Raw genomic sequence first — 16,995 nt, 5'->3', positions numbered from 1 at the left:
GTATTCAAGTGGGTGGGTTAGGGAGGTGATCTTTTTCCAGGCAGCAGGGAATTGCTGTTTTTTTCCGATCTAAATGAGTCTTGTCCATTTCTTTTTCACTCATTGGGTTAATGTCAGAATTCTCTCTCTGGATGCCGGCAGGCTGAACGCTTTCCTGGAAAGAAGCCGAACTAGGTAGACTTCAGTAGGGTTATGAGTGGACCTGTTTAGTATTACTCTTAAGTATAGGAGTTTGATTTCACTGTTCTCTAAGAAAAAGCTCCATGCAGTCATGGTCTGGGGGACTTATAAGAAACTGCCTTTCTAAAAAATAAATGATACAATCAGTCATTTGTGGCAAGGCACGGGTATCATCTGATTCTAAGGTTATGGTCATTCACCTTTCCAGAAATAAGCAATTATGATTACTGATGTCTTGAGAGAGTTCAAGTAGAAGTTTCTGTATGTCATGTACTTACGTTTGGTATCATACATGCCTCCTTCACTGGTCAAAATGATTTTATTTGTTCCTCAGTGATATTTAAGAAAGGAGAACTCCTTCTAGGAGACATTTTTAATTGTACATTTATCATTTCAGATGAGAAATCAGATAGATTAGATGGGATAGCAGCAAGATAATCAAATAAGTATCTAGGGAAATTCAGCTTCTTAGACATATGGAGAACTTGCCCTCTAGAGAAAAGACCCCCGACCCTTCATGAGAAGGTTTTATTTCCTTTGCACTCATATCCTGGGCTGTGCTGCAGGGATCAGGCAGACCACTCGAGATGCTCTCTGAAAGCCAGATGGAAAGGTCCTGATTGATGGCTTATTCTTTTTCAGTCAGGAGCTTTTCAGAAAGATTCAGAAAGATGTGCTAACCACATTAAAACGCAGTCTAAATGATGAGATCTCCCTCCCAATGACACAAGTGGATTAAGTTATCTTCTGAGCAGGTTACAAAAAAAGTAGGGTGCGGGAGAGAAACAAACTCTTCAGTAACGTTCAAGTCCTGGAGACCAAGAAGAAGAAAAATAGTCTCCAAGAAAAATGGTATGTTATTGCTCACATAGCAATATTGCTATGTGAGCAATATTGTTATTGCTTTCATATAAATTGAAAACAATTTGATTCTGAAACCCTGACTTTAAAAAAGTCCCATTATATTGGAAGAACACAGTGGATACTGTTCGCTATGAAATACCATGGCTTCCCTTGGAATAAATTACAATAAATCCCTCACAAGCCAAATGGTGTCTCCCTGGTATTCGCTCACTTCTATAAAATTTTCTCTCTCTCAGATCTTCCTTCCAAACATAACAAAAAACATACGGTTTTGTCTAAATTCAGATGTAATCAAGACGTGGTTTGCTGAACTCAGAGATGCTCTAGAACAGCCCGTTGGGGAACAAGAGGTTACAGATGTTATAAATATCTTTAAAATATGGCCTCTGCTAGAGCGAACTTCCCTGCTGAATTATAAATAGATGCCTTGATATCTAGCCATCTACAGCCTGGAGGATCTTCTGCATATTATGACCTATATTACAAAGTTATATTATTAAGAACTATATTATGAAGTTAGGAGGTTTCACAATGTAGCTGTAAATTAGGTAAATCTGCACCCCTTCCACCTCTTAAATTGTAAAGAATACAGTTAGCATCAAATATTTTAAGCAACTGAGATCCAGTATGTCATAGTGGTGGGAGTGCTCAAATTCCTGAACTGTCTTAAAGCTCAGTGGATGATCTTAAGCCAGTTATGACGCCTCATCTTAACCTATCTCACAGGGATGTTTGTGAGGATAAAATACTGGAAATAATTTTGTTTATTTGATTTCTAGTCTACCTTTTTTGTTGAGACTCAAGGGGGATTACAGAAATAGAAATCATAATAGTACAAGCAATGCAATAAAACTAGAATGCTAAGTTAGAAAACAATGCAATAAAAATAGAATGCTATATACTAATCCAAGCTCTTTGGAGGGAGGGAGATGTAAAAAATGTCTACCTATGAAGATGTACCCCTACAAGATTCACATATATTACAAGGTCATGTTTGGATGCCTATTAGAGGTGATGTGGCGATACTTTTACCTCCACTGGTGATCCAGTGAGTTGAGCTGACGTTCCAGTTCTACAGAAGGAATGCTATACAATATGTGTTACTAACTGGTCAGTTTGTTATAGTCTTAAATAATTAGGAGAAGTTGAACATACTTAAGACTCATAAAGAATTCATCATTTTCCTTCTCTCCACACTAAAATCTTGCATAGCATTCCACGAGAAATTGAAAAGAGTCCAGTAGCACCTTTGAGACTAACCAACTTTACTGTAGCATAAGCTTTCAAGAATCACAGTTCTCTTTGTCAGTGATGCATCTGACGAAGAGAACTGTGATTCTCGAAAGCTTATGCTACAGTAAAGTTGGTTAGTCTTAAAGGTGCTACTGGACTCTTTCGATTTTGCTACTACAGACTAACACAGCTAACTCCTCTGGAACTAGAAATTGAGAGTTCTGTTTGGAGTTGATTTTCCAGAGTTTGTGAGGAGATGCTTAGTAAGGGACAGAGTTACTAACCAGCAGTTTTACTTTGCTTTAACAGATGTCGAAGAACTCTGGATTGGCCTGAACGATATCCGTCTGCAGATGAATTTTGAGTGGTCTGATGGCACGCCAGTGGAGTTCACCTTCTGGCACCCCTTTGAGCCCAATAATTTCAGGGACAACCTGGAGGATTGTGTGACAATTTGGGGACCGGTATGTGTAGAGCAGGAGGGGACCCAACATTGGCAGGGGAAATACTTATGAGCACACAGGACAGGACTGAGTGCTCACTTGTGAGCGTGCTCTGCTTTCTCTCTATAGTGTCATATTTAGTAAAGAAAGTGTTAATTAAAGGGTGTAAGTAATCAGCTAAAGCTTTTGTTGAATATTAATATACGCCCCATGGTGAATTATTAAAGCTGGGAATGAGCAGACATGGCTTCAGAACTCTTCAAGAACCTACTGTGGAGCAGGCCATGTAATTATTGGCAGCTCCTTCCTCTTTGCAATGGGAAAAAACCTTAGAAATTACACTTCTTCCCGAATGCTGCCCGCCCCTCCAACCACCATGTAGCCATCCTGCCCTGGCATGTGGTTACTGAAGTAACAGGCGGAGGGAAAGGGAACCCTGTGCGATGCCCTCCATGCCAGCCAGTCCTGTCCATGCAGCTGAGTGAGATGGGCTGGCTGGCAGGCAGGCGAGTAGACTCTGCAGAGCGCCTCCCTCCTCCCATGTCCCATTCCTGCATTGCTGCCAGTCAGAGGGGGCCCATGCCTGCACAGCCGGCTGCCCTTACTGTCTGGCTAGTTGGTATGCTAGACTGCGGCTGAGCAGGAATAAGGCAGTACATATATGTACGAGTGAGTCATGTGCTCCTCCTCTGCTGTGGCCTGCTCAGCAGCCGTCTTCATGCTTCATGCTGCCTCCACGGCAGCAACAGGTGACTGAGATCTGGGAGGATTCAAGTGCTGCGCATTGCAAAGCACATGGGGAGAAAAAAAGCCTTTGTGAAGGGGTTTGAGGTCATGCGTGTTCTGGCATATTGAATTCTGCACTAGAAAAATTCCGGGCTTTTTCATGCTATACCTTTTGAGCATGAAAAACTTTCATTAAGAATCATTTCATGCATTCCAAAAGGAATTTTTCAGTGCTTACTGAAATTTCCCAATTTTTCAATTGAAAAGAAGTCCTCAGGACACCCCCCCCCCCCCCAATTTCCAATTTTTTCTCTTGACCTTCACATCCCTAGTCTTAAGAAGAAGAGGGAAACGCTTCATTAGAAACAGAGCTTTGGACAGGACAGGACAAAAGGCCTAGAGATGGGTTAAAGGCAAAGGGGGGTGAATAGCATTTGGGCTGGAGCTAGTCGGCTACAAAGGACTGGATATTTGATGTGACAGGACCCAGCACCAGGTTTCTCCGAATTGACACGTCATACTGTCAGTGCAGCAGGAGGGAAGGTGTGCACGGTATCTCATTTGTGGCATCTCTTGAAGTCAGCACCTACTGTGAAAAAGCTGTTGTTTGATTTGGAAATCTCTCTGTGTCTGTCTAGGAAGGGAGATGGAATGACAGCCCTTGTAATCAAACATTGCCTTCTGTCTGTAAAAAGAGGGGTCTGGTGAATCCTGGCAAAGAAGAGGAGGACCATGGCTGCAGAAAGGTATAGACCCCCATGCCTGCACATACAAAGGCACAGGGCCAAAGACAACAGGGGCTGGGGGCTGTTCTCAGCATCGGTGCTTGTGTTTCAGCATCCTGTTCTCCCCTCTCTGAGTGGGTGAGGCCCTCCCTCCTAGAGCTGGAAGGATAAGCTGAAGGCACCTCTGTCCCCAGTGGTCTGCCTGTCTAACAAGAGTGAGGCGGGGTTTCTGGCCGACTTCCGGTTTGGGATTTATGGAGGTCTAACGCAGCTCCATTTGCGGAGCTGACCGGACTGCCGTTTTAAGCGGCCGGCGGGGTGAAAATAGCCCGCGGCCGACTGCTCTCAGGCGGAGAGCAGGCAAAGAACGCTCGAGACCCTAGGGCGCGTTGATCTCGGACGAGGGGGGGCTCTACACAACGGGTCCCCTCCCGATCCTTGAGGTCCCACCCTGAGACGGGTCGGCTACAATCTCTGCGGCAGTTTTGGGGCCACTTCGGCTGGCATAAGACCTACATACCCAAGCTTCGATTGGGGGAAGAAGTGGAAAGGAGAATTTGAAATCGAAACAGCGATTACAACCCGAGAAAAGTGAAGGGAAGGTAAAGATCACTATCTTCCGATACGGGACAGATTGATAAAAACAGAGAGGAAAAAAAGTAGACTTTTAAACTGCAACAGACTAGTGAAAAGGAGGGGAAGCTTCGGCAGGAGTTGTATTAGAAAAGAGACTAAGTTTAAAGAAGTTATTAAAGAAATCGGACTATTGTTTTGAATACCTGTGGCTTTGGAGCTGTGAGAAAAAGACACCATCGCGAGATCTGCTGTGGGAAGACGGGAGACAGGAAGTGCGTAACAACAATAGAGCGGCTGGAGAGAAGCAGCCCTGGCTGGAGGGCAGGAAGAAGGGAATCGCCATCTTTGAGAGGGGAAGGGCCGCGGCCTCAGCGGAAAAGGAAGTAGGCCATATTGGATTACAAAATCATAGAGAGACCATAGAGAAAAGACGCCCGACATTTTGGACCCTTTAAAATTAATTTATGCAAGAAGACCGGGACATTTGAAATAAAAAAGGTACTAAATTCAACGCCACGGAGTTAAGGAAGAGGGCGGACTCGTGGGAGCGAGCTAAAGCAAGCCCCACGATGTCGAAGAAAGAGTGGCAATCGGCAATAGAAAACCTGGATAAAAAACTTTTGGAGGTGATTAAAGAATTTAAAGACATGAAATTGGAGCTGATTAAAGAGGTTAAACAGACGGTAAAATCGGAGCTGTCAGAAGTAAAATCGGAGCTGTCAGAAGTGAAGAAAGGTATGGAAACAATACAAAGTGAATTACAAGGGACGCAGCAGAGAGTTAAAACAGTAGAAGGAGCGATGGAGAACCTAGCAGATACGCAACAAACAGAGATGAGGCTGATGAGGGGAAGGATGGCGGTTGCGGAAAGCAGACATATGGAGAAGCAGCTCAGATTTCGCGGCCTGCCGGAAGTGGAAGGAAAGACAGCGCAAGAACAGATGACGGAGGTGTTAGCTGAATACCTGGGGAAGGAGGAGGAGGATGTTGTGGCTATCCTAGATGTGGCATATCGTGTGAATTCGAGAATTGCAACCCAGAGGAAACTACCAAGAGACGTGATTGTACAATTTACAACAAGAAACATGAAAGAGAAGATTGTGACTAAACAGTTTCAAGATCCATTGGAGATCGATGGCAAGACAATTATCATAATGAAGGAACTACCCAGATCAGTGTTACTAGATCGGAAAAAATATAAAGGGCTAATCCAGATGCTGAAGGACATGAAAATTAGGTACAGATGGGAGCTTCCAGAGGGTTTGTCCTTCGAATTTGGAGGCGCTAAAAAGCGTATCAGATCTGAGCGGGAGATGGAGCGATTTATAAGGGACAATGAAAAAGACTTACCAACAAGATTATGAATATGGAGTGTAAAGTATTATCTTGGAATGTAAATGGACTAAATTCACCGAATAAGAGAAAAAATATTTTTCACTGGCTATTAAAACAAAAATGTGATATCGTTTGTTTGCAAGAGACTCATATTCGAAAACAGGATGTAAAATATCTAAAACTGGGAAAATTGGGCAAAGACTTTGTAGCGGCCTCAAGTAAAAAAAAAAAGAGGAGTGGTGTTGTATGTAAAAGAGGAGCTACAACCAAAATTTATAATGAAAGACGTGGAAGCCAGATTTGTAGCAGTGGAATGTACTTGGAATTTAAAGAGAGTGTTGGTAGTCGGAATCTATGCACCTAACGGTGCAAAAGAAAGCTTCTTTGAGGATTTGAGGAAGCATTTAGATGATCTTTCATATGACCAAATAATTCTTGCTGGAGACTTCAATGGAGTGACAGACTTGGAACTGGATAAAAAGACTACTATGACACAAAAGAAAAGAGGACTATTACCAAAGCTCTTTTTTGAGTTGATTCAACAAGAGACTCTTGAAGATGTATGGAGGAGAGAACATCCTAAAAGTAGGCAGTTTACTTTTTATTCTGCAAGGCATTCCACGTTATCAAGAATTGACATGATCTGGGCCTCAAAAGATTTGGCGTTATGGACGAAAGATGTAGAAATAATGCCGATGGTAGGCTCAGATCACAACCCAATTATGTGGAAACTGGGGAAAAGGAGGAAAAGGAAAGCATGGAGAATAAATGAGGATTTGTTACAGGAAAAAGAGAATATGGAAATATTGAGAAGAGAGACAAAGTTTTTCATTCAATATAACGTGAACAAAGAAGTACCAACTGATAAAGTTTGGGATGCTTATAAGGCGGTTATAAGGGGCATACTAATGGACTTAAATGGTAGAGCAAGAAAGAAGAAAGAGGAGAAGAGACACGAGATTGAGGAGAAAATAAAAATTAAGGAAATACAGTTAAAAAAGAGACCAGGGAAAAAGAAATTATACCAGGAAATTAAAATATTGCAAGAACAGCTAACAGCAATGAGTAATAAAGAATTGGAGTGGAATCTCAAAAGGCTGAATCAGAAAGTGTTTGAGGGTGCAAATAAACCTGGGAAGTACCTGGCATGGCAACTGAAGAAAAGAAGGGAAAAGAAAACAATAAATAAAATTTGTGAAGATGACAAAACGTATTTGGAACAGAATACCATTAGTAGAGCCTTTTATAAATTCTACGCTAAACTGTATAATAAGAAAGAAGTAAATAAAGACTCAATAGCGTCATATTTGGAGAAAATGACACTTCCAGAAATCTCGGACGCTTGGAGAAATAAACTGAATAGTGAAGTAACGGATGAGGAAATAAGTAAGGCAATACAATCTGCAAATCTAGGAAAGGCGCCAGGGCCAGACGGACTTACAGCTAAATTTTATAAGACTATGGCCAATGAGCTGGCACCATTCCTAAAGGAGGTGATCAATGGAGTTTTAAGGGATCAAAGGATTCCAGACACTTGGTCTGAAGCGAACATATCATTGATCCCAAAAGAGGGCCAAGACTTGACTAGTGTGAAAAATTACAGACCTATATCGTTACTCAACAATGACTATAAAATCTTTGCGAAGATACTGGCGGAGAGACTGAAGGGGTGGCTTTCGGAAGTTATAGAGGAGGAGCAAGCAGGCTTTCTGCCAGACAGACAAATAAGAGACAATTTAAGGACAGTGATTGATGCTATTGAATATTATGATAAGCGTTGTGATAAAGAGGTTGGTTTCTTCTTTGTTGACGCTGAAAAGGCATTTGACAACTTAAACTGGGACTTTATGTTTGCCACTATGGAAAAGCTACAATTAGGAGAAAGATTCATCAGAGCAATTAAGGAAATTTATAGAGACCAGACTGCAGCAATTGTGGTAAATGATGAATTGACCAAGAAATTGACTATAAGCAAGGGAACAAGACAAGGTTGCCCGTTGTCTCCACTGTTGTTCATTTTAGTATTGGAGATTCTGATGATACAAATACGACAAGACGAGGAAATTCGAGGAATAAAAATAAAGGACTATTCATACAAGGTCAGAGCATTTGCGGATGACATAATGTTAATTGTAGAGGACCCACTGGAGAACATGCCAAAAGTGATAGATAAGATCAAGGAGTTTGGAGATTTGGCAGGTTTCTTCATTAACAAAAAGAAGTCAAAGATACTATGCAAAAACATGACTAAGCAGAAACAACAATTGTTAATGGAAACAACGGATTGTGAAGTAACAAGTAAGGTGAAATATTTGGGAATTGAACTGACTGCAAAGAATATAGATTTGTTCAAGAATAATTACGAAAAATTGTGGATTCAGACTGAGAGAGACTTGATTAAATGGAATAGGCTCAATCTGTCATGGTTGGGTAGGATTGCAGCGGTTAAGATGAATGTGTTACCAAGAGTGATGTTTTTGCTACAGACAATACCAATCATCAGAGACTCTAAACAATTTGAAAAATGGCAGAGGAAAATATCAGATTTTGTATGGGCAGGCAAGAAGCCTCGAGTGAAAATGAAAGTTTTACAAGATGCAAAAGAAAGAGGCGGAATGCAACTGCCCAATCTGAGACTTTATCACGATGCAATCTGCCTAGTTTGGCTGAAAGAGTGGATGATATTAAAGAACAAGAAACTATTAGCCCTAGAGGGATATAAAAAAATATTTGGATGGCATGCATACCTATGGCATGACAAAGTAAAGGTCAACTCGATGTTCCTGCACCATTTTGTACGGAGAAGTCTATACATAATCTGGAAGAAGTACAGAATTTACCTACAAGAAGGAACTCCTTGGTGGGTGGTTCCATATGAGGTGATAGACCCGAGAGCTGTTGACAATGAACGACAATGTCTGACATACAAAGAAATAACTAAAATAGAAGCATCTAAACTTAGAATAAAGACGCAAGAGGAACTATCACCGAACTACGATTGGTTCCAGTATAGACAGATCAGAGATTTGTATAACTCGGACTCTGTAAAGGGAGGTATACGAATAGAGAATTCGGAACTAGAGCAGACCCTTTTTAAAGAGGACAAGAAAAGAATATCCAAGGTATACCAAGTACTGTTGAAATGGTATACTGAGGATGAGACAGTTAAAACACAAATGGTGAAATGGGCTATAAATTTTAATAAAGAGATAACAATGGAGGCATGGGAATACTTGTGGAAGACTACAATGAAGACAACGACATGTACAAATATTAAAGAGAATATTTACAAAATGATCTATCGTTGGTACATGACACCAAAGAAGATTGCGCTAGGGAACTTGAACACTTCTAATAAATGCTGGAAATGTAGGAAGCATGAGGGCTCCCTCTATCACATGTGGTGGTCGTGTGAGGTAGCTAGGCAGTACTGGGGGGAAATAATAAGAGAAATGAGTGAAATTTTACAATTTCAAATAAATAAGAACCCAGAACTCCTGCTACTAAACTTGGGAATGGAGGGAATTCCAGCCCATCATAGGACGTTGATATTTTATATGACAGCAGCAGCCAGACTTTTGTATGCGCAAAAATGGAAAGTACAAGAAGTGCCAACTATTGAAGATTGGATTTACAAATTGCTGTACATGGCAGAAATGGACAAGATGACAAGAAAACTGAGAAATCTGGACTCAGGGCAGTTTAACACAGATTGGGAGAAGCTGAAACAATATCTGGAGAAGAAATGGGAGGTTGGAGGGAAACTGTGGCAGTTTGAGAACTACTGAAGTATAATAGAATGTAGAGGGGGGGTGACTTTACCGGGGGGGGGAAGAGATAAATGTGAATTTATAAGCAGTTAGATTAACAGATTGATATATATATAGATATATATAGGTTAATAGACAGAATATTGACGGAAAATAATTAATGATAAGGTTTAAATATAAGTATTGAGTAACCAACGATATTTTCTTTCTTTGATAAGATTTGTATAATGCACCAAACTGAATGCACAGAAGAGTTAAATTGATTGACTATGTGATGAGTTATATAGAATTACCATAAAAAGATACAATGAGTAATATATAGAGAATAAGTCAAATTGTTTGATTTAAATGTAAGATTTTTATGGTTTATGATATATAGGTTTATGATATATAGAAATATTTAAAATTGGAAATGGGATAAATTGTTTATCCAAGACGGAAACAAAGATTTACAGTTTGGGTATATAACAAGAAAAGTAGTTAAGGATGTACTGCTTAGTATAATAGAGAATGTATATTTGTTTTAGATAGAGGAATTTAACAGAAGCAAGGGAAAAGGGACAAAGGGTGGGAAAGCTGTTGGAAGTCAACAAAAGGGGGGGGAAAGGGAGGGGGTTAGAAGTGAAAAATTTGGGGAAAATTGAATGTAATGTAAAAAATAATGGATTCTAACCCAATAAAAAATTTTTCAAAAAAAAAAAAGAGTGAGGCGGGGTTTCTGAGTGGTTTATCTGGATGGGTGGCAGTGCACATGGGTGCATACATACACACTCCTCTCTCAAGAAGGAAAGAGAGGCTCTTACAAGCAGCATAAGAAGAAGTGAGCCCAACTTTCCAGCTCTTCCAGCCTCACTTCTCTTCCCCCAAGTAAATGGGGGTGGGCCGAGGGGAGGGGGCCTAGGCAGCTGCTCATGCAGCACTCTGTAATCCCCATACAGAATGACTATTTCCCACCCAGAAGAGCCAAAGGGGAAAGTTGCCGCAAGAGTGTCTTTGATGGCTTTTCTGTAGGACACATGCCAATTGTTCTGCCCATTTTCAGGAGCTGCTAGTCTCTGCCTGCCCTCCTGGGCTGGAATTGACTCGTGGCATTCAAGAAGGGCTGGGGAGTCAGACTGTTCTGTGCCCCTCCCCCAACCCTGCCCCATTGTGAAGGAAGAAAGAAGAACAGGAGTCCCTTCTGTTTCCCCATATTTAATACTTTGTGCATGGAACAGAAGTTTCTTAGAATTGCACTCTAAGTTGAGTCTGTCAGTGTTACGTCCAGTTTAGGGAAATGAGTTTGAGAGGGACTGGCTTGGCCAAAGCCCCCTTTCGCAAACTTAGAGCAGGTAGGGTTTTGGACAGAAGTGTCTCATAAGACTCTCTAGGCAGTTCTTTCTCCCTCTCCCCCTTTCCCTTCCTCATCATCTCTTGATAGTGACATGTTGGACCTCTTCTGCATTTGTACCAGATATCCTTGGCCATTTGCCCACACCATTTCTGTCCTACTGAGCCCAGCAAGAGTGCCAGCAGCCCATGTCTCTTGTTATACAGCAGCCAAGGGGGTATATTTGGCATGGTGCAAGCCCATCTGCTTGAGCAGTTAAGTGGAGGCATTCCTTGCAGGCAACCCTGCAAGACTGGATAAGGGCTGGCTTCCAAGATCTCCCTCTCTTCTCTTTTCCAGCATCAGTTAAAGAATCTCCCTCTCCTACATTCAGTCTTCTTATACACCCACCAAGCTGGTTTCCTCTGCAACTCATAGGAGTTGGCTGTGGGCCTGTTATTTTAGCGGCAGAGCACAGAGGCCGGCTCCCGCAAAACATAATTTTCACTGTAAAGTCTACAGCCAAGCTATTCACATAAGCATAATAATTATCCAGCAGGCTGAGCCGCCTCTGGAATCTCTTCCTTTGGCAGCCTGTGAATCTGCAGGGAGCCCTTTTGGCCCCTCACTGGCAACTAGTTTTAACCCCCAGGAGACTGCTGGCAAACCTGCCCCCTCCCCTGCACTGTGTAAAATTGTGGGAGGGAGAAAGGAATGCAGGAAAGAGGATCAGTCTTCTCCACAGGAGGTGGCAGAAACAAGAAAGAGTTCAGTCTCACCCCCAGTCCTCGGGTTTCTAAGTTAGGAAACGGTTCAGCCAGCCATTGGGAAAAGAGGCAGGAAGGGTTTGCATGGGGGGGGGGGCGCTTCTTTGCTGCTGTCTACAGAAGTTTGAGCGGGTTGGCAACTTTGCAGGGGCCGATTCAGGTGGGGGAGGGTAGTGGATGGCTGCCTTGAGACAGATTCAGAGTAGATCAGCCTCTGGCTCCACTGCAATTGAATGGTTCTTTGGTGTTTGGCAGTAGAGAAAAGAGGCAGAGCTTCCTGATTCCTTCTCATTTATCCACCCCCACCCCACCCCCACACACACACTCCCAGCTCTCTTCTGGAGGAGCCGGCTCACCATGTCTTTGCCAAGGCTCTTGGATAGCAGTGGACCCTGTGGCTGCCTTCAAAAGAAGTGTTCAGGACATCTGAATAGATTTCCCGTCCAGATGACCAATTTTTGCTGCCTTGGCAGGGAACAGCCCTTATTGTGTGTCCGGCTTCGAAGAGGCTCCAACATCAACAAAGCCCAAGTTATGAAAGCAGCTGTGGTGGGGTGTGAACTTTTGTGCACAAGGAAGAGACTGTGCCTTCTATCTTGAAAGACCCTCTGATCAAGGACTGGCCATTGGCTGCTTGGATGGGGGATGTCTTTAAAGCTGCCCTGAGGCGTTTTTCCTTTTTCTAAATCTTGGAGCTGCTATGTTTTTTGTTGTTGTTGTTGTTGTTGAGTCTTTGAAAACTAAACCAGAATTAGGTTAGATCTGTTAGGCAGTCTTAAAAAGACAAGGAAAGGAAACGGGTCCACTTCTGGCTCACAAACATGAGGCTGTCTAGGAAGTGGTGTGGTGTGAATGCCAGCCTTGACACACAAGTTATACTCAATCCCCAGTTATTTAATTTCTTTTACAAGAAAAGAAAACCTTGAAGCTTTAACTGGAGAGAATCCATCTAGGTGCCCCTGACACCCACCCCAGTCCCATTCAATTTGAATATAGTCTGTTTTCTCTTAAAGTTCAAATGGCCTCTAGTTAGGATCACCACTGTCCTTTTCGTCAACATTTTTTTAAAAAATTTGATTTTTTAAAATGTTATTTATAATCTTTCTTTCTCACTGAGACTCAAGGTGGATTACACAGTGTAGTTCAAACACAAACAGTGTTATCAAGGCTGTGCCAATTTAACACTCTTCCTTCCAGCAATGCATCTGTTTTCCCTGACTGTCAGCCACAATTGACCCCCAAGCCTCTTACAGTTCAAATCAAGAACAGGATTGTCTGGCAATGGGACTGCCCTGGACTTGCAAGTGCAACTCAGTTGAGAACCAGATTAGATGTGATGGCATCCTTGTGGCTGCCAAGGGGACACTGATGCCATTTTAAGGTGAGTTAAAAATACCACAAGGCCGGCATTGCAGTGTTCTTGTTTCTGCCCCTGTGCCTTTTCAAGCACCAAAACAGCCATGGGGTCAAGGGGTGCCTTTGGGCACTTGAAAAGGCATGGTCGGGGGGGATAAGAGCGCCTCAGCCCACTGCGCGGTGGGCCTGATCAGGACTGGGCCCTGATGGCATTTTTAAATCACTTTAAAATAGTGGTGACATCCCCATGGCAACCATGAGGATGCTGTCACATCTAGTCTGGCTCTGAGGCAAGCTGTGTGCAGCCCAGCCATGACATGCCCGAAACAAGGTGGAGCCAGGCCACAGACTTTGGGTTAAGGCATCCAGTTGGCAACCAGATGGGGCAACCAGAAGGGAGCCTTGGCTGAGGAAGGGCTCCAGAGCACTTCCTGGTTGGAAGGAGAGGAGGGGCCAATCCTGGGAGGGGATCGGAAGGTCCTGCAGTGGGCCAGGGAAGGGGGAGTATTGCTACTCAGGCAGTCTGTGAGAGTGGAGCATATGGGAAGGTGGAAAAGTCAGGTGGTGCAGCAGCCCCTTCCCTTAAATTGTTTGAGGCCTTGTGGATCCTCCCTTGTGGGGAATGTCATAGTGGAACAAGGGCCTTGCCAAGGGGAGAACATCACAAGCATGTAATTAAAATAATGGCTGTAGCTGACGGGCCACTCTAGTTCTCTCTTCTCAGGTCCTTTTCCTTCCTGAAAGTTGCAGGGAGGTGTGGGAGGGCAGTAAAGGCTTAAAGCAGCTCACCAGGCCTGTTGACTCAGCTGCTGGTCTTTCTATTCCCTGCAAATGATCTTGGGCTTGCATGGAATGGGATTTGTTTTATGGCTGGGGCTAGCTTTGCATCCTTAACCTACTGCATGTTACTTGGAGGCACATCTGAACTGAGTGGAACTTACTCTGAAGCACGTGCATGTAAGATTTCTTCTATGATTTTAGAAGCTGTCACAATCCATACGAAAAAATATAAAAGGTATTTCACCTTCCCTTATAGTGTGATTAGTAGTTGGGTTTTTTTTGTCAGTCATCTGTCAGTCAACTTTTGTCATCTGTGCCCTCCCCCATCATGTGATTACCCCCAGACAGGTGAGCACCTCAACCTGGACCAATGACATCCTGTCACAGCCTCTCAAAATGCTGCCCTTGCAAAGGGTTTTCTGATGTTGCTCAGCTCACCATATAGCTGGCAGCAGCTGTTGGCAATGCTTTAGCCCAGCAGTGGGTTATTGTGAGCTGATTAAAATACTGTGGCTACCACAGGAGCAAGTGGTCATGTGGCAGAGGGATAAGGATTACATGTGCTAGGCCAAATTTGTGGTGGCCAAGTCAACAAGAAAAAGGTAGCAAACATGGCAGATGGTAAAAGGTCCTATTTATTGTCATGATTGGTGAAATTCACAGGAAGGTGAAATTCACAGGAAGTTGATTTGGATTTTTACCCTTGTTGATTGTATCACACAAATCTGAGCTTTTGGCAAATGCCTTTACCATAGAATAACGATGTTATTGGTCTGGCAAGGAATGGGGGGGGGCAGCATGTGCTGATCCTGACTGAAAGGGCCGTGGAAGGTGCTTCTGGAGACCAGGATGGGGTTTGGCTTGGATCTTGGAATATGGCAATCGGGACAAAGGGACGCAGCATAGAACAGCCTGGGAGAGGGGCAAAGAACAAAAGAGGCACAGAGTAATAATATGGCTTAGAAAGAATGTAATATAGTATGTATTTAGGCCCAGGCGTAAGTTGTATCTGAATGTTGTTTGAATGTTCGTTGACTGATACTTTTCTTAACTCTGAACAAGCAGTGGTATCCCTCTACTTAACTCATGTGCTAAGTGACCCCTTCGAGTTTTTGCTGCTGGACTATGGGGCCACTCTGCTCACCATCACCAATAGGTGTGTGCCAAACTGGGTGGAGTGACAGGGTTTCCTTTTGTTCCGTTGCCGGACCTTAGCAACAAAACTGTGCCAGGCACTTGGCCTTTTGGTTGCTTCTGAGGGGAGCAGGGGATCTCTGGATGCACAATGCTAACATCCTCTTCTGGAGGAAGGAACAAGCCCTGGAAAATGTGGTGAGGAAGAGACTAACTCCTTCCTTGCTGCTGAGCTCACTGCAGAGCACAATCTGGTTTCTCTTCCTCCTTCTGTCCAGCCAAGGACAGAACTGAAGATACAGTTTAAAGATGGGGTTGGTTGAAGGAGGACAGTTGTAAGAGAACTTTGTAATCCTCCTGATTCCTGATATTGATTGCTATATTTATATAAGTAGCTAGTGTGCAATCACGTAGCATTTATATAATGTTAATGAACGTATGGGTATCGATAGCTGTATGGTGTTTGCAGTTATAACCAAGAGCATGTGTCTCTGGGTGTACCTATTGCGACGATATTGATGATATGTCATAGGAAAGCTAATCAGATGGCTCCTGGGCTTCTCAGGAGCTTGCCTTTATGTGAACCAGGCCTGACCAAATTCTCCTGGAAGACAGGGCTTGCCTTAACAAGCCTCTGTAATAGACTGCAATAAATGTTTTAATTTTATTCAGGTGTATAAATACAGTAGATTCTGAAGGCTCTGGTTGAACAATGAAAGCACCCAGCAAACAAACCAAACCCCATTAAAGCAGAACAAAATCTTACTTGAGTAAAATCCATGGATGTTCCCCCTCCATTTTATACCTCTAATATGCGGCAGCTTGTTCATGCAAATAGTTGCAGGAGGATGTTTTTGTTTATTTCTTATATTCTTTCCAGGGTTGGAAATGGCACACACCATCTTGCTATTGGCTAGGAGATGAGTACGTCAAGTATGCAGAAGCTCGGAAGACATGCATGGACTATGGGGCCACTCTGCTCACCATCACCAATAGGTGTGTGTGCCAAACTAGGTGGAGTGACAGGGACTCCTTTTGTTCCGTTGCCAGACCCTAGCAACAAAACTATGCCAGGCACTTGGCCTTTTAGTCGCTTCTGAGGGGAGCAGGGGGTCTCTGGATGCGCAATGCTGACATCCTCTTCTGGAGGAAGGAACAAGCCCTGGAAGATGTGGTGAGGAAGTGGCTAACTCCTTCCTTTTCTTTTCCTGGACAAGGTTTGAACAGGCCTATGTGAGCAGTCTCATTTACAGCTGGGAAGATGAGTATTTCTGGACAGCTCTACAGGATATAAATGAAACAGGCTCTTTCCGTTGGCTGAGCGGGGATGAAGTCACATATACCCACTGGAATCGTAACCAACCAGGTAAAAGCTGTTTGTGTCTGTGTCTAGGATTGGTTGAGAAGTACAGGCAAGGAAGTGTGTCCTGCCATCACGGCTGGGGCAACGTTGTTCCTTCGCTCTCGCTGGCTCATGTGTCTTCTTCTTTTAGGGTTGCAACTCTGGCTTGGGAAATTCCTGGAGAGCCTGGGGGTGGAGTCTGGGGAGAATGGGGTTTGTGGAGAGCAGGAACCTCAGTTGGTATATTACCATAGTCTCCAAAGCAGCTATTTTTTCTAAGGAAACTGATCTCTGTTATCTGGTGATCAGTTGTAATTCTGAGCGATCTCTCAGATTTATCAGGAAGTTGGCAACACTCTCTTCTTTGCAGTTGTGTTTTCCCAACAGTGTGTGTTTTGCCTTGCTTGGCCTGGTTCATTTGCCTGGGGTAGGGGTGGGGCTTTCTTTGCTGGTAC

The 16,995-nt window shown here is 43.3% G+C and overlaps 1 protein-coding gene across 2 annotated transcripts in view; it reads left to right on the top strand.

Annotated features, from left to right (window-relative positions):
- MRC2 (mannose receptor C type 2) overlaps positions 1–16,995 on the top strand; it is a 100,151-nt gene that overhangs the window by 44,502 nt on the left and 38,654 nt on the right. For both annotated transcript variants that reach the window (XM_054994612.1, XM_054994611.1), the window contains exons 8-11: positions 2,587–2,741; positions 4,085–4,192; positions 16,079–16,194; positions 16,416–16,564. In XM_054994612.1, coding sequence (XP_054850587.1) covers positions 2,587–2,741; positions 4,085–4,192; positions 16,079–16,194; positions 16,416–16,564 — 528 coding nt within the window. The remainder of the gene's footprint in view (positions 1–2,586; positions 2,742–4,084; positions 4,193–16,078; positions 16,195–16,415; positions 16,565–16,995) is intronic.

The sequence above is a fragment of the Eublepharis macularius genome, chromosome 12, assembly GCF_028583425.1.
Source record: "Eublepharis macularius isolate TG4126 chromosome 12, MPM_Emac_v1.0, whole genome shotgun sequence".
NCBI lineage: Eukaryota > Metazoa > Chordata > Lepidosauria > Squamata > Eublepharidae > Eublepharis > Eublepharis macularius.
This window is presented reverse-complemented; position numbering and strand designations above follow the sequence as displayed.